Source organism: Panthera onca, chromosome D3 (assembly GCF_046562875.1).
Source record: "Panthera onca isolate mPanOnc1 chromosome D3, mPanOnc1 haplotype 2, whole genome shotgun sequence".
NCBI classification, from domain to species: Eukaryota; Metazoa; Chordata; class Mammalia; order Carnivora; family Felidae; genus Panthera; species Panthera onca.
The window spans coordinates 16229276-16251833 of record NC_138350.1 but is presented as its reverse complement, the minus strand read 5'-3'; the positions used below and the strand labels follow the sequence as shown (position 1 = coordinate 16251833).

The 22558-nt window shown below is 57.0% G+C and overlaps 1 protein-coding gene across 5 annotated transcripts in view; it reads left to right on the top strand.

Annotated features, from left to right (window-relative positions):
- The window catches only part of CMKLR1 (chemerin chemokine-like receptor 1), a 49963-nt gene extending 27666 nt beyond the window's left edge, over positions 1–22297 (top strand). For all 5 annotated transcript variants that reach the window (XM_060612473.3, XM_060612472.2, XM_060612478.2 and 2 more), the window contains 2 exons: positions 18467–18541; positions 19070–22297. In XM_060612473.3, coding sequence (XP_060468456.1) covers positions 19073–20170 — 1098 coding nt within the window. In that variant the 5' untranslated portion in view covers positions 18467–18541; positions 19070–19072 and the 3' untranslated portion in view covers positions 20171–22297. The remainder of the gene's footprint in view (positions 1–18466; positions 18542–19069) is intronic.
- Positions 22298–22558: the final 261 nt, after the last annotated feature.

Sequence of the window (22558 nt, the reverse complement as noted above, 5' to 3'; positions counted from 1 at the left end):
AGGCTCATCACAGCCCTGCAGTGGAAGGGCCGTCAGTCCCTCGGGGGCTTGGACGCACCGTGATGGGACAGAGGGACATTCTCACCAGTCTTGTGGATTGCCGCTGGGGTCCGTTAGAACAGAACCAAGCTCCAGGCGTGGCTGCTCATCCCGACCCTGTTCCTTTCAGAGTCTAGTTTCGACATCTGTTGCGTGGGGAGAATAATTCCCTCTCCTCTGGGGGCTTTGTCCGGCTACGGGGAGAAGAGGAAGGCCAAGCCCAGCCAGACGCCTGGCCGTCCCAGCACGAGTGTCCTTTCTTCTCGTTGTCACTGCTGGGGACAGGGCAGCCTGGATCCGCATCGAGTGCTCAGTGAGGCTGGGAGGAGCTTAGGGAACAAGACAGGGGCACCCCAGGCAGAGGGGATCGGCCAGAGTCAGAGCCTAGAGGTCTCGAACACCATGCTAGGGGGGCACTGGGCTCCTGGAGCACGCAGGAGCAGATTGGTTTGGAAGGACTTGGGCTCTGAAGTACCCCCCCTCCACCCCCTCCCCCCAGTAGCCCTGGGCCCTGCAGCCCTGTCCTGGGTCAGTGCCCCTAGGTTGCTGACATCACCCAGGCTGGCCAAGGGGGACAGATACTATTGCTTACACACCGGGGCCCTCTTTTCCTCTCTCTGTGGCTGTTCTCCACCGGGTCTCCTGTTTTGTGCCGCCTTTCCCCCTCTCGCTGTGTCCCACCTCCGCGCCTTCGTCCCTGCTGTCCCCCAACCCCTCCAGGATATCCCCTTCCGCTGAGACTGCTTCCCCCCTCTTCCCCTGCTCCTGCCACAGCCCCATAAGGGGCGAACACCCCATTCAAACCCACTTCTGCAGCTTCCTGGCCGGGCAGCCTGCGGCAAGTTACTTAACCTCACCGAGCTTCTCTTTCTTCATCCGTAAATGGCGCCAAGAAGAGTTCTAACTTCAAGACTGACGTGGAGACCGAGTCTGTTAATGTGTAAACGCCACACACATGACAAGCCCTGGAATGGACGTAACGAATTTTATGGCGTGTGCGCCGTGGTGTCGTATACGCTGTTGAAGGGGTCGGGGATACAGCCGTGAACAAACAGACCGAAGCCTCTGCCCTCAGTAAATGTCAGCTCCGATTTATGCGTCTGTTTCCGTGACTGTTCTTTCCACCTGCCCGCAAGGTGGGACAGCGTCCGGTTCCTCTGAGCCTCAGACACCCGGCTCGGGGGCTGGCGTTGTTTGCAAAGTGAAGGCAAGTTCTCTGATTTGGGGATTCCTTTGGCATTCCTGATTTCCCTGGAGAGGTTATGGCACCTGAGGGAGCCCCTCAAGGGCAAGGGACATTGTAGGGTCAGGCAAAAAAGTCTGCGAGGCCCTCAGTCTCTCTCTCAAGCTGCCACCCCTTTAGGGGGCTGCGCACTCTTGCAGGGAGGTCCCTCCTCAACTGGGGGATCCCGGAGCTGGAACAGCTGCGTGTGAGGCAGGCATGTCGCCGGTGACAGAATCCCAACCCAACTGGCTAAAGCAGTAAAGGAAATCCATTGGTTGAGGGAACCCCTACGTGTAGCAAGGGTTTGGGTGTGGTTGGTGTTTCCGCATCTTTGAGGTCGGCCTTCTTCTGTGTCGGTCTCGTTCTCTGTTAGAATCTGCCTAGGTGGTGGCAAGAGTCCCAGGGAAGACTCTCATTGGCCCACTCTAAGCCCTGTGCCTCATTCCTGAAGCAGTCATTGGTGGCCAGCGGAGTGGGATATTCTCATTGGCCAGGCTCAGAGCAGGGGGTGGGGTCATCTCCTTCCAAGCCCTGCAGCCTGACGAGTCGGGTGGGGTGGCTTCTGACAAAGAAGCAATGGACAGGCCCCTCCCCAAATGGATGCACGAATGGGCCCTGTCTGGGAGCACGTGGAAGGGCAGAAGGTGTCTTTGGATTCCAGGGGCTGCTAACCAAAAGCTTGGGGTTTGCTCATGGCTACGAGGAAGGGGTGCTTCTGGAGAGAAGGCCAGCATTTCTGCTGTTGTGGGGGTGGGTGCACAATTTTGACTTATATTTGGATTCCTTTCTGGGACCATACGCCTGGAAGGAGAAGGGAAGGGACATCGCCAGGCCCCTGCTCGGTGCCCCGCACTGGGCTAAGCTCTGCATGCTTTGTGACGCCAGAAGCAAGCGTGGGCTTTGGAAAGAAACTCCAGAGAGGTAAGCGAGGAGGAACAGACCGGACGCCTACATCCAAATCCTGGTTCTGCCACTTCCTCACTGTGTGGCCTTAGGCAGATTGCTTGACCTCTCTGTGCTTCAACTTCTTCACCTTAACAATACCCATATTCAAATGGGATCGATAATACCCAATGTTGCTCCTGTCTAGATTAATTAGCTAGATCATGCTATATTAGCAAATTAGCTAAAGTATTTCGAACAGTGCCCGGTGCACTGTAAACTTCCAATAAATGTTAGTCATGGTTTTGGCCCGTCTTGGCTGCTGTAACCAAAACGGCAATTGACTTCTCACAGTTCCGGAAGCCGGGACGTCCAAAATCAGGGTTCCGGGCTGGAGAGGGCCTGCTTCCTGGTTCACATCTTCTCTCCGTGTCCTCAGATGGTGGAGGCAGGGATCTCTCTGTGGGGTCTCTCATAAAGGCACTCACCCCGTTCGTGGGACTCCACCCTCATGACCTAATTGCTTCCCAAAGGCCCCGCTTTCTAACACCCTCACGTTAGGGATGAGCTTTCCACATATGAACATTGGGCGGGGGCGGGCAGGGGGGACGACACAGACCTTCAGTTCGTAACAGGTCATTATCATCATTACTTCCTTTACTGCAGTTCATTGGAGGAGGGGAGTAGAAAGTGGATTTAATGGTGGAATTCAAGACATGGCAGCAGGGTTTACCAGGCACCGGTTCTGGGGGCGCGGAGGATGCCCTTCTGGAATCCAAAGTTCAGACCCCCCAGAGGCTGCTCCTTCATTTGCATCCGTGCTTATCTCCTGGGGGGGGGGGAGGGTCGTCTTCAGACTTACCTGCTTCATACACCTGTCCCAGGATGCGCATCTTTTGGAAGCGGCTGGTTCCGGCTGCCTGTTGGCATTGCCTTTCTCTCTCCCCCCTCTCCCCACACCCCCGTGTTGAAAGGCCCCAGGCCAGTGAGACCCAGAAATGAGGAGTCAGCATTGTCATGGCAACCAATTTTCATCTGTGGTTTCAGGGCCTCTGGGGGCAGAAGATGAGTCTCGGCCCCTAGGACTGGCCAGCGTGGGCCTTTCTCCGTGACCTGGCTTCTCCCGTGAAGCCTCATCTGGGTGTCTGTGGTCCCCACTCGTCTGTCATCTAAGACCTTAGAGCATTGGCAGTTACCATGGAAACAGCTCTTGAGGCAAAACTGCCCACGTGGGCTGAGGAAATATTCCTCAAGAAAATGGGGGGATTGCCAGACTCCTTGGCGCTCTGAGGGGGCCCCGACTCCCGGAACCTCCGAGGACTGCCACTTCTGGGTGGACCCAGAGCTGGCGGAAGGGTCCTCGCTCAGCTCGCGGGGCCCCTTGCTGGCCTCCTGTCTCCAGTCTTCCCTCTTCCAGCATGGCCCCCATATCAGCGGTGTGGGTTAGAGCTGGGCTCATTTCAGAATGATGGACATCCCTCTGTTCAAAGGCCATCAGTGGCTCCCTATTGCCTCCACGATAAAGTCAGTGCCTTGCAAGGGTCTTTCTCCCAGCCCGGTCTCCTGCCGTCCCACTCTCCACACACGCACTTACCATGCTCGATGAAGCCTGTGTGCCTTCACGCACGGATCTGTCTTCGCGGATGCCTCCTGCCTCCCTGGCGCCCCATAGCAAAGGCTTTGCACTCTCCGAGGCTCGGCCCCAATGCCACCTCCACCGAGAAGTTTCCCCTGATTTCCCCAACCAACTTCCCTTTGCTTTGTACAGATCCAGGGTCACAGTCTCAGTGGCCAACGGGGCCGGGAGGGAGACACAATGACTAGTGTGGGGATCAAGACTATAAAAGGGAGGGGTGGAGACTGCGGAGAAGCCCATCCTGTCTGTGATGCAGTATGACCAGTTCGCTGCAAGCCTGGACTTTCGGTGACATCTCAGAGCATCTACCATGCCCCTGCACCCACCTCCCCTACATGACGGCAGAGACTGGGCCATCTGACGCCCACAGCTTCTAGCGGGGAGCGTGGCCCACTAGCAGCCATCTGAATAGATGCTTGAATGCACAGGTCTGTGCTGTTTCCTGAACCCATCGAATGTGCTCCTACCTCAGGGCCTTTGCACTTGCCGTTCCTCCTGCCTTTAATCAGATAGTCACACGTCTCCCTCTTCCTATGTTCTGGTTTCTGCTCAGAGGTCACCTTCTCAGAGATGCCTCCTCTGGGCACTCCACCTAAAATAATGCTCTTCCCCCCCCTCCCCATGCCCTGTTCCTCTTTATATTTTCTCTGTAGCACCTACTACCGTCTGCCACTATAATCATTTGATTTTTTTTCCAGCACTTACACGATGCTTCCAATGCACCAGGCATGCTTCTAAAACGTTACCAGTGTAAACTCATTTAATCCTTAGAGTCGCCCTGTGGTGGGAGGCGCTACTCACCAGGGCTGTTTCTTGGCTGAGGACACTGAAGCACAGAGAGGTGTAATGACTCCCCCAAGGTCACACAGCGGGTGGGTGGCAGAGCAGGGACTCAAACCCAGGCAGTCTGGCTCCAGAGGCATTTGCCTTCTTTGGCACCTACTCGTTTATCTGTTTGCTCCCATTCCTCTTCCGAGGATGCCAGCCTCTTGAGGCAAGTGCCGTGTCTCTGTTCCCTGCTATATCCCCAGGACCGAGACCCAGGCCTGGAGCCTAATGGATGTTTGATAAATATTTCTTGGAAGGATGGAGAAAAGGAGACCCAAGGATCAGAGACGTGGAGGGAAGAATCCCTGGCCTCTGGAGCTTTCCATGAGCCCGATGTCAAGGCCATCTTGCCGGAAGTTTCTCAGCCTCCCGGAGGGTTTGAGTCAGCTTGTCTGGGCGAGGCCCCGGCCCACCCTCCCTCGTCCTCCAATAGGGCCTCTGTTCTCTGACCTCTTCCAGGCAAAGGTGCCAAACCGCACTCCTGAAGCCCCAGGCCCATGCTGTGCACACTTCCTCCCGTGACGGGGCCACGGAGGAGAACGTTCCAGGCCGGAGGCAGGAAGTCTCCGAAACAAGGTGGCCTGGGGTGAACGGGGCCGGGGCGGGGCTGTCCTTGGCCAGATGTGCCAGAGCCTCAGCGCCGCGGAGGACGTCAGAAGGCTGGAAAGGGGCCTGGGACCCGAGGCTGCAGCCTGCCGGTGCCTCTGATGTATCCAACGTGCCCCGACTTCTGACCCTAATCCGAGAGGTTCCAGAGAAGGCCGGTGCCCTGCCAGCTTCTCCTGGGACCCTCCAACAGTAGCTCTGCTGAGGGAGCCGCGGGGACGCATTTCCCAGGTCCTTTCCTATGACATTCCCCAGTAATCGTGATTGCGACAGGCACTCCGCCGAGGGTTCCACCGAATGGTCGCGGCCCCTGGATGTAGACGCTAGGGAGGAGAAGCCCGAGGCCCAGGGAGGTGAGGTAACTCATCCCAGGTCACACAGCCTGCAAGTGCTGGAGCTGGGGTTACCGAACCTGATTCCAGGAAGAACCAGAAGAGAAGCCGCATTCTACCCATTGCTCCCTTGGGGTTGGGGGTGGGGCAACCTGGGGAAGGATCATGAAACTTGTTTGAAATTGAGTTTTCTCCGCCAAATGGGAATAAGGGGGAATTGGCATTGGGGGAGACCCCACGAGGGGCTGCCTCTTTTGCTAGGCGCATCCCGTGGGCCGTTTTCCTTCCATTTCACAGCCCGTCGGGCGAGCTCCGCGTTCCAGGAGCAGAAACGGGGGGTCAGAGATGCGGAGAAAACGGGGTAGAGCCCGCACAGCCGGGGCCAGCTCCTGGTTACGCCGGGATCGTCTGTGAGGACAGAGCGGGCACAAGAGCTCCGTCTCAGCCGAGGGTTTCAACCAAGTTGAAAAATGCTTCGCGGAGGCCCTCGCAGAGGATGTGGGGAGGGAGAGGGGGCCGAGCTGAGGGCAGGGATCGCAGTGGCCACACTTCGTCATCCGACCAGGGCGGCGTCTGGTCTGGGAGGGGGAGGCTCAGAGGAACCACTGGCTGCGGCCTGGCTCCCATCCCCTCCGCTGCCTCCAGACACATTCCAGGCTCATCTTCAAGTTCTGTCGGTTTCTGGAAGCCAGGCCCTCTGCTTTGGTTCAGAATCTGCTAAGTGGATTCAGCCCAGCTTTCTCCTCAGCGGGGGACAGGGCTGCTGCTGGTTCTCCCAAGTAAATCTCCATCCGATTTTTCTCTACAAACGTTTGCTGAGCACCCGCTGTGCGTGGGGCACTCTGTGGACCCACATTATTGCTTCTTGACAGGCTCATGGTAACTCTAGGAGGGAGGTCATAATATCAGCCCCATTTTACAGATGGGAACACTGAGTCTTGGAAAGGAGAGAGTTTGTTCATGGTTGCTTAGCTAAGAAGGGCATTTGAACCTGGTGGCTTAGCCACTGGGCAGCTTGGAGCAGGGGAATGAGCCCGAGACAACCTTGTCATAGTTAGTAAGGACCCCAGACCTGCTGACCGGGTGAGGAAGGGGAGGTTTATAAATCAGCCTTCAGCCACTGGGCCAGAAATCTTAGAACTGCAAGGGGTCCCAAGAAATCACTTTATCCAGACTCCGTGATTTTCTCAAAGGAAGATTTTATTATCGCCATTCCATAGGCAACTCAACAACGGCTCAGAGAGGTAAAGCAGTTTGCTCAGGGTCACACAGCGTGGAGCTGGGCCATACTGTCTTTTTTAGTGCCACGAGGCTGGCAGTCGATGGACGCTTGGCCCATTCAACCGTGGCATTTTTAAAAAAAATCTTTCTTAATGCTTATTTATTTTTGAGAGAGACAGAGACAGAATGCGAGTGGGTTAGGGGCAGAGAGAGAGGGAGACACAGAAGCGGAAGCAGGCTCCAGGCTCTGAGCCGTCAGCACAGAGCCCGACGTGAGGATCGAACTCACAAACCGCGAGATCACGACCTGAGCCGAAGTCGGACGCTCCACCGACTGAGCCACCCAGGTGCCCCTCAACCGTGGCATTTTTTAAAGCTGGAAGGGAGCCTTCGACACCGTCAACTCCAACCACCTTGTTTTACAGACGGGGAAACCCAGGCCCCCAGGGGGTCAGGGATTTACCTAAGGGCGTTGTCAAGTAGACCCTGTAAAGTATAAAGACCTCTGCCTCTCAGTGGCCATGTGACCTTGGGTGAGACTCCACCCCCCAGGCCTCTGCTTCTTCAACTCTAAATTGGCCGTAGTAATGACCCCACCGTCGCATGGGGTTCGTGTGAAGGACGTACACGAAGAGCTTCTCAGTGTCCTGACGCATATCGTGCTCAGTAAAATAGTTATTTGGATGATGATATTTAACAACATTTAACCCTGAGAGCCTCGGAGTCTAGGCTCCGAGCCCCTGCTGTGAGCAGGACCCTGAGCACATGCCCTGGGCGGCACCTGGCCGGAGGTGGGGGGGGGGGGACGGCGACCCCCGTTGGCAGCCGTCTCAGACCACATCCTGAGCAGCTCGTGTCATCGCGCCCAGTGCCTTCCGGATAAGCTCGGGGATTGCTTGCGTGAGCGGACACAAGGCTGGCTTTAGGGGATTAGGCGAGTCGGGTGCTGGGCCTCGTAGTCTAGGGGGATATAAGCATGGGGGAATTTGTTTACAGGTCACCTCCAGGGGCTGGGGCCGTGTTTGTGGGAAAAGGCGCAAGCTATCTGCCTGGCGGCTTTGGATGCAAGCTGAGTAGTTGCAAAGACACGCAGTGTTTGTGCGTCAGACCCACTGTTGGGGCCAGAGTGGCTTCTCAGCCTGGAAGGAGAGACGTCCACCCAAACACTCTTGCTAGGGGCCTAGGTGGCTGGGAATGACTGCTGGGTCTGCAATCAGATAGGGGGGCCGGGTTTGCAAGGAAGTGTCCACACTCTACCTGGGCCCCAGGGCCTGCGGCCAAGGCAGGGTCTCATTTGGGGTCGGGATCCATCCTGGGCTCAGTCGTAGCGGAGGCAGGGGCCTTAGGGACTTCGGTAAGGAGCTGGTGCTGCTTCTAAGGAGGGCTCGTAAGCAGAGAGCGTTGCAATGTGGTTTGCGCTTTGAAGAGCTCTCTCTGGCTACCAGGTGGGGAATGAAATCCGAATGGAAACGAGTGGCTGGTTGGGGGCCTGTCACCACCATCCGGGTGGGCAGAAGTGGCGGGCAGGTCTGCGAGCTGTTGATGGACAAAACGGGCAGGATCTGACAGATTTGGGGGTAGAGGGTAGGGAGTGTGGTTAGGGTCATAGCCAGAAACCGATGACTGGCTCAAACAGGGAGACAGGACAGCCTAGGCTCGGAGGGCTCAGAAAGGGGTGGACAGTATAGGGGATGTACTCTCTCTCTCTCTCTCTCTCTGTCTCTCTCTCTCCAGCAGCCCAGGGCCAGCCCTGCATGGAGACCTTGGTGCCCCAGGCTGGGGGCCAGAGGAGGGGTCTGTACTTCGATCCAGGTGGCATGGCTGTGACCGACTCAGGAGACTCTGCCGGGAGGGAGCCTGACCTCCCTCTCGTCCTGCCCTGTCCCCCCTGTCGGGCTCTCAAAGAGCCTTGTGATGTCATTCCTGTGGGTCCGCCTGTAGGACACAGAGCTGGGGGGAGTGGATCTGGGGACAGACAGAGCACACCCGGGAGGAAGGAGTGGTGTTCTAATGCGGGGGAGGGGAGACCAGGCAGTAGAATGGATATTTGGGGGGGGTCTCCTGCTTCTGTGCACTCGTCTGCTGTTGGAGGTTTCCTGGGGCCTCTGGTCTCTGAGCAAGTGGGTTGTCCGGGTCCAGGGTTATAGGCTCCTGGCTCTTGCCCACGCCTACGGAGCCCTAAGCTCAAACATGGCCCCATCCAAACCACAAGAAAATGGGACAGGCTGTCAGGCGGCCAGCACTTTCTAGCTTCACTGCAGTGACTCAGTGTGAGCTTCCAAGTGTGGGCGTGGGACCAGGGAGGAAATTCTCTCCCAACACCGAGCTAATTCCGTCCGGGGGCTGGCTGCCAGCCCGTGGCTGGAGTATCTGCGGTGCTGGTGGTTTCGAGGTTCCTGAGTCCTCGGAGCTGGGGATCCAGCAACCGAAACCCCTAATGTGTCTCTCACAGCCATCTGCCCGGTCTCTCTGCCCGGAAGGGCGGGGGACTGGTAGGTGGGAGCAACCGGGAACTCTGGCAGCAAAGACCTCAGAACCTGCAGAGGCCGTCTGGGCCAGCAGGAGGTGAGGATAAGGCCGGGGAGGGACATTTGTGGAGGAAGAGTGGCCGAGGCTATGATCTGGGGCAACCAGAAATAGCAGCTTTGGGGGGCAGAGCGTCCTTGGTTCAAATCCTAGGCTAACGCTTACGGTCTGGGTGAGCCTGGCCTGGCCACTTCACCTGAGTGAGCCTCCATTGGCAAATCTGTGCAGGGAAGGTACAGAGGGGGGAGCCCTAAGGTGGGTGACGTGCCAGGCAGAGTTCTAGGCCCTGCGGATACGCCACACACGAGACAGACGGAGCCCGTCTCCTCTGTGGCTTAGGGAGGGTCACTTGCTCTGTCTGGACCTCAGTTTCCCCGGCCACAAAATGGGATGCCCTCTGGGGGAGAGCTTGGAGAGAGCCAGAGGAGAGGCATCTGCGGCCGCCCATCTGGACCTTGGGAGCAGGCCGTGGGGAGGGCAAGAGCCAGGCCAAACGCAAAGGAAGGAGCTTCCTGTTTCCCTGATGGGCTCCCCCACCCACGGGCCCTGCTACACACACGGACAGGGAGAAAGAGAGGCCGAGGAAGAAGCCAGCAGAAAGAGTCCCCGACAGACAGACGACAGACAGAAAGGGAGCCGAGTCCTTCGCAGACTTGGGGCCCTCCTTTAGCAAAGGGGCCCGCAACAGAGACCCAGACAGGAAGCGAAAGGCACACAGCTGCTGCCCAGATGCCCCTCAGCCCTGCCGTCCCCTGAGCCCACGGGGACACGGGCCAGCGGAGAGCAGCTGGAGAAGGTGGGGCCTCGGACTCATACGGACCGGATTCAAATCCCTGCACTGCCACTAACCAGCTGTGTGGCTTCAGGCAAGCAAGCCCGCCCCCGCCCCCTCTGGCCTCAGATGTCCCCTTGATAAAGCAGGATGGAGGACAGACACCCTTGCAGAGCGGGACAGGGGGAGGTCCAGGTGGTGCAACCCAGCCTCCCAGCCAGGGCCAGGGAGCGGCAGGCTCCGCACTCCCTCGCAGGATGGATGGATGAGCTCCCATCTCCGGGAGACTTTCCCCATGGCACTGGGGTCGTGACACAGTCCCATTCGGGCCATTGACTGGACACAGAGGGACCCCATAGAAAAATCACAGGGAACCTGGAAACTCGTCTGGCCCCATCTGCAAAATGCATGCCGTGAACCCCGCCAGATAAATCTCGTGGGGGCTCTCGGGAGGTTCCCGGGGAGCAAAGACCAGAGAATTCCAGAATGTTCCTAGGAGGCCAGGTGGTAGACAAGGAAAGAGAGTGGGTTGGGCAGTTCAGCAGGCTCTGAGTTTGAAACCCTGCATGGCACCTGCCTGCTTGGAGCTTCCTCCTCTGTCCAGAATGACTCATTTGACCTGCCTGGCTGACCTACCTGTGGGCACATTACTTACCTTCTCTGGGCCTCAGTTTCCTCATCTGTAATAGTGCTTAGAACAGTGCCTAGCCTGTAGTGAGGGCCATCTGTTTGCTTAATAAAAATTAAGCGAATGACATCCACCTGAGGGTTTTGCTCTCGACGGCAGGAGAAACCCTTTGTGAACTTGAGCCCCGACCTGTCCTGGGCCAGGGCTGGGCTTGCCGAGGAGGTCGGAGGCCTTGGGTGCCACAGAGCCAGCTTAACTGGGCCAGTGTTTCCACTGGCTCAGCCAAGTTCATTCCCAGTTTGAAAAGAGGCTTCGGGGGGGGGGGGGCACCGAAGTCCCCTGGGCAGGGCCAAGGCTGGCAGGCCGAGTGTGGCTTCATCAGGGATCCAGGCGTGGGCTGAACACCGTCGGAGCATGAGCACCGTCGGAGCATGAGCACCAGGCAGGGATTTGGAGTGTCTGTTTGTTTGCTCTTGGTTTTTCTGGACCTCAGGAGAGGAAAGAGGGCTCACATAATGACACCCCTCCGTCCATTCTCATTTGCATCACTGGCCGCTCGAAGCCCCCCCGCACTTGACCTCCCTTTCTTCCTGGCATTCATTTCTCTATACTTCTCCCTCCCACCCCTGCTCCCACGGGACTATCCTAATCCGTTCAGTGTGTAGCTTGTTATCTGGTGGTGTTCTTGCCAGATGTTTGTTCCCGTTTTGTGTGCGTGCGTGTTTTCGATGCCCTTAAGTGCTCCTATGGTTAGGTGGTTTTAAGATGCTCCGAATGCCAATGCCGTGTGTACTGTGCATGATCTGTCACTTCTAGCAGCTTACGGCATTCCCTGGTCCCCTCTCCCACAGTGGACCTTCAGGGGTCTCCAGCTTCCAGCCGTCAGCAGACGCATGTGTGTGCCTCCTTAGACCCCAGATCCTCGACTGTTTTAGCGCACACAATCTCCCCGAGGTCTCCTGCCCCTGTGGGCCGGCACCTTTGGCTTTTGTTAGAGGATCGACCTCCGGACCTCCGGGGCTGGGAGTGCCTGGGAGTGCCTGGGAATGCACGTGGGCAGGGTGGAGGGATACAAATGCTCGGCCTCCTGGATCACGACCTCCATTGTTCCCAGAGCGCAAGCAAGGGCCAAGGGCACCTTCTGCACCCTTGACTAGCCTCCTCCCCTTCCTGATCCGATTTCTCCACTCCCGTAAGGATTTTTTCCCGGAACGCTTCCTTAATAAATCACTTTTGCAGGGATCCGCATTGGAGGTTTGCTTCTGGAGAGCCCAAGCTGAGGCATGTCCCCGCAAACGGCACACACGAGTGCCCTGGTGCTTGGTGCCTTCCGGGGCTGGAGGGTGCCCAGGGGTTCACGGGTACCCGCAGGGTGGCCTGAGAGCCTGTGCCCCCATCCTGCCAGCCTGAGGGGTAGCCGTGCCAGCGCTGCATTCTTGCCACAGCCCGGTAGGCACCAAGTCTCATCCAGCCGCGGTTGTCATTTGCAAGTCTTGGAGCATGAACTTGTCACATGCCCATGTTTGGAGGTTTCCCTCCTGTAAATTACCTGTTCGGATGGTTTGAGGTTGTTCTGTTGGGGTTGCTGCCTGTTTGGATTTGAAGGTATTTCTTGTACATTGTACATTTCTCGTACATTTCTCGTACATTGCAGATGGCACTCCCTTGATGGGTGTGGAGATGGTAAATATCTTCCTCCACTGGAGGCGGGGCGTGTGTGTGTGTGCGTGTGCCCGAGTAACCCATCGTAAGGATAGGGCCTGGGTCCCAGCACGGGTGAGGCCATGGGGTAGAGAGCTGGGGGTAAGACTCCCCCAAGCCCAGAGTGAGCCATCTGGAGGAACCGTAAATAGCCGTGTTGGGTTATACCAATGATGGCAGCATGTGGGTGTTAGAGATTGAATCGCATCCCCCCAGATTCATACGTCGAATGAATCTAACCCCAAGCCCCCGACACCTCCGAATAGGACTGTATTTTCAGGGATATGGCCTGTAAAGAGGCGGTTAGGGTAAAATGAAGCCATCTGGGTGGGCCCTGATCCATCATGACGGGGCTCCTTGTAAGAAGAGATCAGGACACAGGCACACACGGAGGCAAGATCACGTAGGACACGGGGAGAAGACGGCTGTGTAGGAGCCAAGGAGAGCGACCCTCAGAGGAAGCCTGCCAGCATCTTGATCCTGGGCTTACAACCTCCAGAGCCATGAGAAAATCAACGTCTGTTGTTTAAACTGCCCGGCCTGTGGTCCCCGGTGACAGCGATGCGGGCTGACTGATACAGTAGGCGTCAGGCTCCATGTTTCCAAAGCCTCGGGGGAGGACGACACCTCCCCCCTTGCAAGTCGTCTGTGACAACACTTCTAATGGGCTTGGCACCCACCACATAGAAGTGTCCAGTAAATCACGATGTCAGCAGTTAATGCCACACGTGCTTACTGAGCACTTACTGTGCACCGGGCACTGAGCCGGAGACTGGTGAAGGAGGAGTGTCTGTTATCCAGCAGGCTTTTGGGGGGTGCTGGGGGCAGCAGGTGGGACACAGTCAGCATCAGAGGGAGAGGCCTGGGAGCTGGCCAGAGCGCAGATGAAGGGAGCAGTGGGGTCAGAACCGGGTACTGATAGAAAACTGGTGGACGCGGATTACGTCCACCCCTCCCTCCCCAAACAATAACAACAACGACAAGGACAAGAGTGGCCTTATGCGCTACAGGGATGTAAAATGCTTCACGCACATTACTTCGCCTCCCTGTGCCTCAGCGTCCCCATCTGAAAATGGGTGCAATCGTGTCCCGGCCCCGGAAGGCTGTCGTGTAAGAGGTGGGTAAGATGTGTGTGGCCCGCTGTCCAGTCACAGGAACTGTTTAATGATCCGTGGTGAACTTTCCATGCCCCAGGCAGTGCCCCCAGAGCCCCTGGAACAAACACCGCCTCCTCAAGCCTCACGAGAGCCTGGGGGTAGGTCCTCGGACCAGCCCCATCGCGCTGGGATTGCAATGGGGCCCGGAGGCCTTGGTCCCCGTTCCGGCTGCTGTAACAGAATGCCGGAGACTCTGGGGCTTAAGCAACAGACATCTGTCCTCACAGTTCTGGAGGCTGAGAGGTCCAAGGTCACACCTGAACAACTTGCTTCTCCTCTCTGAGCCTCAATTTCAGGACCTACAAAATGCGGATGATAATACCTGCCCTGCCCACTTCTCAGGACTGCTGGGAAGGTGCGCTAAGGCCATAAAGAGAAACAAAGGCATCCTTTGCTTCATATGTGTCCCGTAGATGTCCAGGCAGGGATGCTAGGGAGGAAGGGGCCTGGAGGCAGGACACTGTCTCGATGACCTGGAGAGTCTGTCCCAGGGGCCTCAGAACAGCTCAACTCCAGGCCTTATTCTAAATGGGTGTAAGTTCAGGGTCACAGGCTGAATCTGGGAGCCAGCCAGGGGAGTTCATTTGCTCCCTGGGCTTCCTGGGCTCTCTGGGGGAGCCGAGGGCAGAAAGGGGGACAGACTGGCCACAGGCTCACCTGCCTGCCTGGGCTGTGATGAACCATGTGCCCCAGACCTCAACCAGATGTCCTGAAAAGAAGGGCAGGGAGGTAGATCCCTGGAGGGGCTAGGACAAGGGGAACAATGAGTAGGTGTCCTGGGGGGGGCAGGAGGAGGGGTGGTGCAGACACGGAGAGATGAGCTCCACTTTCTGGAAAGCAAAGCGGTTAAGAGCAGGGCTCAAAGTCTGAGCAATGTGAGCTGGCCACCCGCTGACTGTGGGACAATAGCCTCACTTCCTCACCCTTACATTGGGAGTGACAGCAGCACCACTTCTGGGGACCTGGGGGGTTGTGTGAGCTGATACAATGAAAGTATTTATACAGCGTTCCGGGCTGTTGCAGGTACCCAGTCAACTATCACTTATCACCGCGGACTAAAACCAATAGAAAGTATAACTAGATGCAGGCATGAAGAGTAACCAAACCAACGCAGAAGCCAGACCAGCTGGGTTAATACGGTTGCTGCCTCTGACCTGCGAATGTGACTCTGAGCTTCCTTGTGGCCACATCGAAAAGGGAAACATGATCAGTTGTAGAACCTGGATGACCTAGAATGAGGAAACAGCCCAGTTCCCCCGGGGGAAACAACGTTGTTCCTTACCTTGAATTCTCCTGGGCATTTCTCACCAAGCAGGGGGCTTCATAAGGGGCACCCGAGGGAGGCAGTGGGCAGTGTCATGGACCAGGATATACACAGCATTGCAGATGTGATTTTCATGTGGAGCCACTTCTAGGGGCCTTGAAGGAAAGGCGAAGGGAAGCCTGGGAAGGTGGCTCCGGGAAGGCAGCTCCATAGGAGGGTCAAGAACATGGGGCGCCTGGGTGGCTCGGTCGGTTGAGTGTCCAACTTCAGCTCAGGTCATGATCTCGCCGTCTGTGAGTTCGAGCCCCGCGTCGGGCTCTGTGCTGACAGCTCGGAGCCAGGAGCCTGCTTCGGATCCTGTGTCTCCCTCTCTCTCTGCCCCTCACCCACTCATGCTCTGTCTCCCTCTCTCAAAAAATAAATAAACATTAAAAAAAAAAAAAAAAAAAAGAATGTAATGAAGGTCTGAACTCTTAGGATTCAGAGCTAAGGCTTAGAGAGCTGGGAGTCGTAAGTGGCAGGACTGGGGACTGCTAATCCCTCGGGGAAACAGGGGGAGCCCAAGACACTTCTCACTTGGGATCCTTGGAGGTCCAACTTCCCAGCTGTGTGGCCTTGGGCAGGTTGCTTCACCTCTCTGAACCTCAGTTTTTGCACTTGTAAGTCAGAGCTACCCTTTCAGGGCTGTAGGGAACATGCCTCGCCAAGCACATTTCACACATGCTGAGCGTTCAAATAAATGTTGGTTATGCATATACGCCTATCGTGGATATATAGTTACACACACTTTTTCTCAGAAGCTTCCTGATTGTTTAAGGACTACAAATAGCTAGAATTTTATGGCTCTTTAGAATTTACAGTTGGCCAAGGGTTCATTGTCACTACATGTGACCCTCCCAACAAAATGAGGGGGGCTTTCTTACCCCTATTTGAGAGACGAAGAGAAACAAAATCTTCGCCTGTGTCTCCCTTGACCCGCCCTTGAACCCAGGACTGGGGAGGCCAGTGGGGGGGACCTATGGGTCCTGCGGCCTTCCAGGCCCCCTTCTACCTTTCGAGGCAAAGGCCATTTTAGGAGAGAGTGGAAGCCTGGGACAGAATAACAACAACAACAACAACAACAACAACAACAGCATAGTGTTTACCCTGTTCTAAGAACTTTACGTGTGACGTTGAAACTTCACCACCATCGCATGATCCGGCCCATTTTACAGATAAGACAACCGAGGCGCAGAGCCGATAGCTGACTTGCCCGTGGTCACAGGAAGTTCATGCAGACCCAGGATCAGGGAGCTGGCGGCCTGGCCAGGCCCCAGAGTCTGTGTCCTTGGCTCCTCTGCTGTACGGCCTGGGCTGGCACAGAAACGGGCTCAGGGCAGGAAGGGTGTGTGTCCGGATGGGCCGAGGGCTGACCTGTGATGAAACACTCCCCCAGGAGGACTCAGGGGGAGGGCACACGTCAACGGGGGACACTGATGAACTCAATTCCTAGTAGACTGAGGGGGCGGATGGACAGACAGGCCCAGAGGTTGTCAGCACCACTCTGTGCTGCTTTGGCCCGGCTAACCCCCATGCCTGCCCGGAGACGGTGAGACACGGCCTGTGACCCCGAGCCGCTCCAGCCCAGCCGGAGAGCCAGACATGACGTTATCTGTGTCCAGTGCCTTTCTGGAGACGTGATGCAAAGTGCGGGGTCCCTGCTCCTCTCCACCCTCCTCTTGGGGCTCAGACGCCTCCCCCGTTGGCAGCGGGGGAGGGGGTGCAGAGACGGCCTGGCACGTTCCCTCATTCTCTGAACTCCTAGCTGTCCTAGAAAACTCAGCTCAGATCCCGCCTGCCCTGAGAAGCACAGGACTGGTGCCCAGGCTGGGGAGCACCCCCTCCAGGCTTCTTCGGGCTTCCTGGCCTTGCCCCAGCTCACCTCTGTCTTGTGCCCTGTGATTGGCCGTGAGCTCCTGTGGGACGGGACCCTGGGGGAAGCCATTTCCTTGTCCCCGGGGCCTGCACAGCCCGGCACAGGGAATGTGGACATGGTCATTTCTTCCTCGAGGACACGCTTGGTGGCTGTCATCAGACCGTGATTTCCGGGGCAGCGTGTAGAGATGGTGACCGCCCTGGTTCTGCAGACCTCGTTCAAATTCTGATTCCCCCACCCCCTGCCTGGATGGATGTCTTGGGCGAGCGTTCTCATCTCCCTCAGCCTTGTCGGTGCCCGTCATGGGGCCAAAGCAAGGGCATCCATAGCAAATGCTCAGCACGGTCCCTGGCCTCCATCGTTATCACGAGCACCAGTCACATTCCCCCCAGTTATGGGGGGCGGGGGGAGCCGTATTCGGCCCATCTTCTGTTTGCATTCCAGGGTCACAGGAAGCCCCCCGGGACCCCTCACTGGGCACCTCTGGAATATTCTCCCAGCCTGCAGTATGGCATGACACCCAAGCAGGATGGTGCTTTAATTCTGAATCCCTTGAGCCCAGGGCCCTCAACGGGATTTTCCAAGTGGCTTTTATTTAATGAAAGCTAAAGATGACTTTTCTGCAATGAAATACCACCTCAAACCCATTAAGGACCAGTAATGCGTTTATATGGTGGAAGGTCGGCGTTATTTATAACAAAGCATCGATTGGCAGTCTCACCAGCTGAGCTTCTGGTTTGGTTCCCATTCGTCAGGATGGGGAGAGCCTGGGTGGTGGAAAGTGCATGGGCTCTGGGCTGTCGGAGCCCTGGGTTCCAATCCCACGGTTTACCCCGGGCCCTAACTGAATCACTAATATTTTTTGATCATGTGCCAGCACTGAAGCAACGTGCCGTATTTCTGATGCCTGTAATTTTTACACCCATTCTGTTTAGTAGTGAGTATTCCCATTCTATTGATGACGAAACTGAGGCTCCGAGAGGAGAAGTCGTGTATCCAAAGCCACATAGCTGGTAGGCGGCCAAAGCTGGGTTTGAACCATGCCCGTGTGACCACCTCCAAGACCTCCCAAACTTGCAAACTCCCCGGACTCTCAGTCTGTTCTTCCTTAGGTTGGGAAAATACCCAACAACGTTGTTATGGGAAGTATGGTAGGTGCTCAGTGAATGCATTTGTATCTGTCTCCTCACCGGGCTGTTGTGACAGCAGGTCTGTGTGTGATCCACGACACCCATAGGGCCCAGGGAATGCCAAGTGAGCAGGACGCTTCTCCCTCTGGGCCTCAGTTTCCCAGATCGCAAACAAGAATCACAACACCTGCCTCAAAGAGCCCCTGCAAAGAGAAACTAAGGGAATCACAGTTCTTGGCACATCGTGGGTGCTCAGGACCGTTCCTTTTCTGTCTTCTGGGTGCCTCGAGTGTTCTGGGTCTGCCCTGGCAGAAGATTTGCATCGAACCATCCACACGCTCTCCCCCGTGCCTTCCCCGCACCCACCCCTGACTCAGAGTCTCATCTGTGGATGTGCTTGGGTGGGGAGGAGGTGGGGGTTGGGATGAAGGGTCCAGCCGTTAATCTGGGTTCACGGGGCTGTGTCGCCTTCCAGCCTCCAACCTCTGCTTTCTCCTCTGTAAACTGGGAGTAATGACAATAGATTGTATCTGTGGCTCTGAGTGCACCCAACCCCTGGCTCTTGGACCTGGATCCAACCACTGCCTCCTCGTCTTTCCTGCAGGTGTTCCTAGCTGTGCCCTGGGACCGATTGGCCAAGGACCCCACTGGAGAGCTTTGGACACCCTAACAGTGAACGGTGAGGGACTTTTGCGGTCTGAACAAATGTCCAGAGGGCACCCGTGGGGGACCCGTGACGAGGTAGGGGCACTGGAGGATGCCAGCACAGCCGTCTCCTGGGTTTTGGAAACATGGCTGGAGCCACGTCCACAGCGTTATCCACCCCTCCTTCATGGCCCTTAGCGTCATTGCAGTTCTGCCATGATTTGAGGAGCTTGATGAATGTTCTCTCCCTCAGTGAACTGTAAGGGGAAGGGGAGGGTCCCCGAGAGGCAGCGACCATGGTTGTCAGGAGGATAGACCCTGAAGCTGGGGTCTGACTGGTGGCCCCGCCTCTTCTCAGCTGTATGACCTTGGGTAAGAGACTTCAGCGCTCTAGACCTCAGTTTTCCCATCTGTAACATGGGCTTTGTTGTGAAGCAGGTAGTTAAGCAGTCAAGATACTACGCCGGCCCGGCTCAGAGTCGGGCAGGACACTGTCGGTCTTGCTGGTGTTGGTCAACCTCTTAGAGCCAGTTCCCCTAACGACTCCTGTCTCTGCTCACAGAGAATGGGGGACAAGGATTACAACACCTCCTTCTCCTACGACGAGGAGTACTCGGATGATTTTGAACCCATCATGGTTTTGGAGGAGTCTTCTCCCCTGGAAGGCAAGGTGACCAGGATCTTCCTGGTGGCGGTCTACAGCATTGTCTGCTTCCTCGGGATCCTGGGCAACGGGCTGGTGATCGTCATCGCCACCTTCAAGATGAAGAAGACGGTGAACACCGTCTGGTTCCTCAACCTGGCCGTGGCGGACTTCCTGTTCAACGTCTTCCTCCCGATCCACATTGCCTACACCGCCATGGACTACCACTGGGTCTTCGGCACGGCCATGTGCAAGATCAGCAACTTCCTGCTCATCCACAACATGTACACCAGCGTCTTCCTGCTGACCGTCATCAGCTTCGACCGCTGCATCTCCGTGCTCCTTCCCGTCTGGTCCCAGAACCACCGCGGCGTGAGGCTGGCCTGCGTGGCCTGCGTGGTTATCTGGGTCCTGGCTTTCTTCCTGAGCTCTCCGTCCCTCGTCTTCCGGGACACGGCCCACGTGCACGGGAAAACGTCCTGCTTTAACAACTTCAGCCTGTCCGCGGCCGGCTCCGCCCCGTGGCTCCCTCGCTCCGGGCTGGACCCCACGGGCCTCAGCCGCCACGTGGTGGTGACGGTCACCCGCTTCCTCTGTGGCTTCCTGGTCCCCGTGCTCATCATCACGGCCTGCTACTTCACCATCGTCTGCAAGCTTCGACGCAACCGCCTGGCCAGGACCAAGAAACCCTTCAAGATCATCGTGACCATCATCACCACCTTCTTCCTCTGCTGGTGTCCCTACCACACCCTCTACCTGCTGGAGCTCCGCCACGCCACCGTGCCGGGCTCCGTCTTCAGCCTGGGTTTGCCCCTGGCCACCGCCATTGCCATTGCCAACAGCTGCATGAACCCCATCCTGTACGTCTTCGTGGGCCAGGACTTCAAGAAGTTCAAGGTGGCCCTCTTCTCCCGCCTGGTTAACGCGCTGAGCGAGGACACAGGCCACTCCTCCTACCCCAGCCACAGGAGCTTTACCAAGATGTCATCCATCAACGAGAAGGAGACCAGCATGCTTTGAGCCTCATCCGCGAACCCCCGGTGGACAGGCACTCCGGCCTCGGAGGCCCAGAGCTGTGCCTTCCAAAGACCACCGCAGAAACCCCCTTCAGCACCCGCCAACGCCTGCTAGAGTTTACCTGGGGCTGGCCAGCGCTTTGAGCTGGGAGTCCAGGGCTCGGAACTCCGTCCGTCGAGGGGCGTGGCTGACCGGGCAGGCCGTGGACCGGCATCCCATGCTTCTTGGGAGACCTGCCTTGGCTGACCCAAAGCAAAAAAGGGAGCATTCTTAAAAGCGCTGCCATGAACCGGGATCAGCATAAGACAGAGGGATTAAGCTACCTATTCCGCGCTCCCCTGGAATCACAAACACGCCACGGGGCGTGTTCCTGGCCTGAGCAGCAGAGGTCAGGGCCAACCCAGTGTGATGCAAACCGCCGCCTCGCCCCACATGCCTGTATCACTGGCCAGCCAGAAATCCTGCCGCCCGCCCACATCATTCCTCCGGGTGAGGGCAAGTGGAGATGCACAGGTTACCTGGGAGAGGAAGGTGACACAGGCACTCGCGAACTGCCAGGACCACGCACTTGGCTTTCAGATCAGGTGGGAAGACAGAGAACAGGTCCTGAGGAGCCCTGTGGGCTCTGTGAGGGCAGGACATGTGGGGCCTGGGGGAAGGGGTGGAGAGAGAGGAGCAAAGGGCTTTCAGAGGATGCGGCCTGAAGGCACCCGGCCTGGAACCTCCCAGGTGGAGGCCGCTTGGGCCGCAGCTACTTTGGGGGTGGGGGTGGGGGTGGTGTCAGCCCCTCACCCCCGGCCCTGCTCTCACCTTGCACTTGTTGCCTGGGGGCCGGGCCATGGCAACGGCTTCACTCTCAGCTTCTTCCCCATCGTGGGGGTTTTCCCTTCCTTTCCCTATCCACCGCCTCTGGCTGCAGGTGCTCGGATTAAAACACGCGAGGGCAGGGGGCCCGGGAAGGAGGGCACCTTCCCCTGCTCCTCAGCTTTCTCAAAGCCTTGCCAGAATCGGCTTCAGGAAACAAGCTGGGGGCGCCTGGCAGGTTGAAGGGCATGTCCGAGGGCTCGGTCACCGATCGCAGAGCCCGGAGCCTGGCCCCTTGAACCGTGCTCTGGAGATGTGGGCTGTGGGGACGGCAGGCGCGGAGCCCCTCCTGGCGCGGCCATGCTGTCTTTTCCCACCTGGGACTGACGCCTCCCTGTGCCATGGTGTCCTTGTCCCATTTACAGATGGCAAAGCTGAGGCTCAGGGAGGGTGGGGAGTAACTCGCCCACTGACACACAGCCGGCAAGAGGCAGAGTTAAGATGTGAACCCAGCTCTGTCTGGCTCCGGAAGCTCTGTCTTGTTGTTGTTTGTTTTCAATGGCTAATGTATCTATTGAGAATATTCTAGACTATAATGGTAGCCTACATTTATTTAGTGCTCCCTATGCTAAACTTATTCCTCCCAGCAGCCTTGACTTCCAATTATTACTTCCCTTTTACATATGAGGTATCTGAAGCTCAGAGAGGTTAAGTAACTTCCCTGAGGGCGTCCAGCTGGTCCCTGCCAGAGCCAGCATTGGAAACTAGGTCTATCTGACTCAAATAAGGCCGCAGGATCAGGGTTTTGAGAGAGGCTTGGGGTTTTGACCACAAATATTGATTCGTCAGCAGATTAATATAAACATTTCCTCGGCCTATACATCAGCTTTGCAAATAGTTTTTGAAAATGACCCAACATGGCAGAGAAAATACTCTTGGCCTCCAGTTCCCTCGACATCCATCCACACGCGCCCGCCGTGGTTCCCAGCTCCTGCGCCCCCTGAGGCCTCCGGGAAGGCAGTGGGGAGAGAGAGGATGGGCAGGAGGTAGTCGTCGGTGGGCCGGGGACCCTTGGCCTCCCAGTGTCCACACTCTCTCCCAAACGCCATCATCGTGAAGCCAATCCTCCGACAAGATGCAATGAACAGATGTAATGTCTACACGGCGTTGGGCAAGTTCCCGAGGCCCCGGGCTGTTTGGAAATCACACCTCATTAAGAGACAGACTGTTCCTTCCCTTCTTGGGTCATTGTGCTTATGATGAGGCAGCTCTGAAGTGACCCTAAGCCAGGGCGCCCAATGGCTGCAAGAAATCTGAACTTGGACCGGCTGAGAGCAAAAACAGGGAACTTTAAATATTGCCCCGTGCCCCTCGTCATCCCCCCGCCCCCGCCCCAACTTCACAAGTGAAGCAACGAGATGGCATGGGACGTCTTCCAGACCCCAGAGACGGTCACCAGCCACGCAGGCTCTGACCCCCAGGTGATACTTGTTCAGGCGGGTCCCTCACTCCTCCTGGGCCGCGAGACAAGCCAGGAAACCAGCTTGTTGGAAAAGCTGATGAGCGGGAGTAGAATTCAAACCAGCT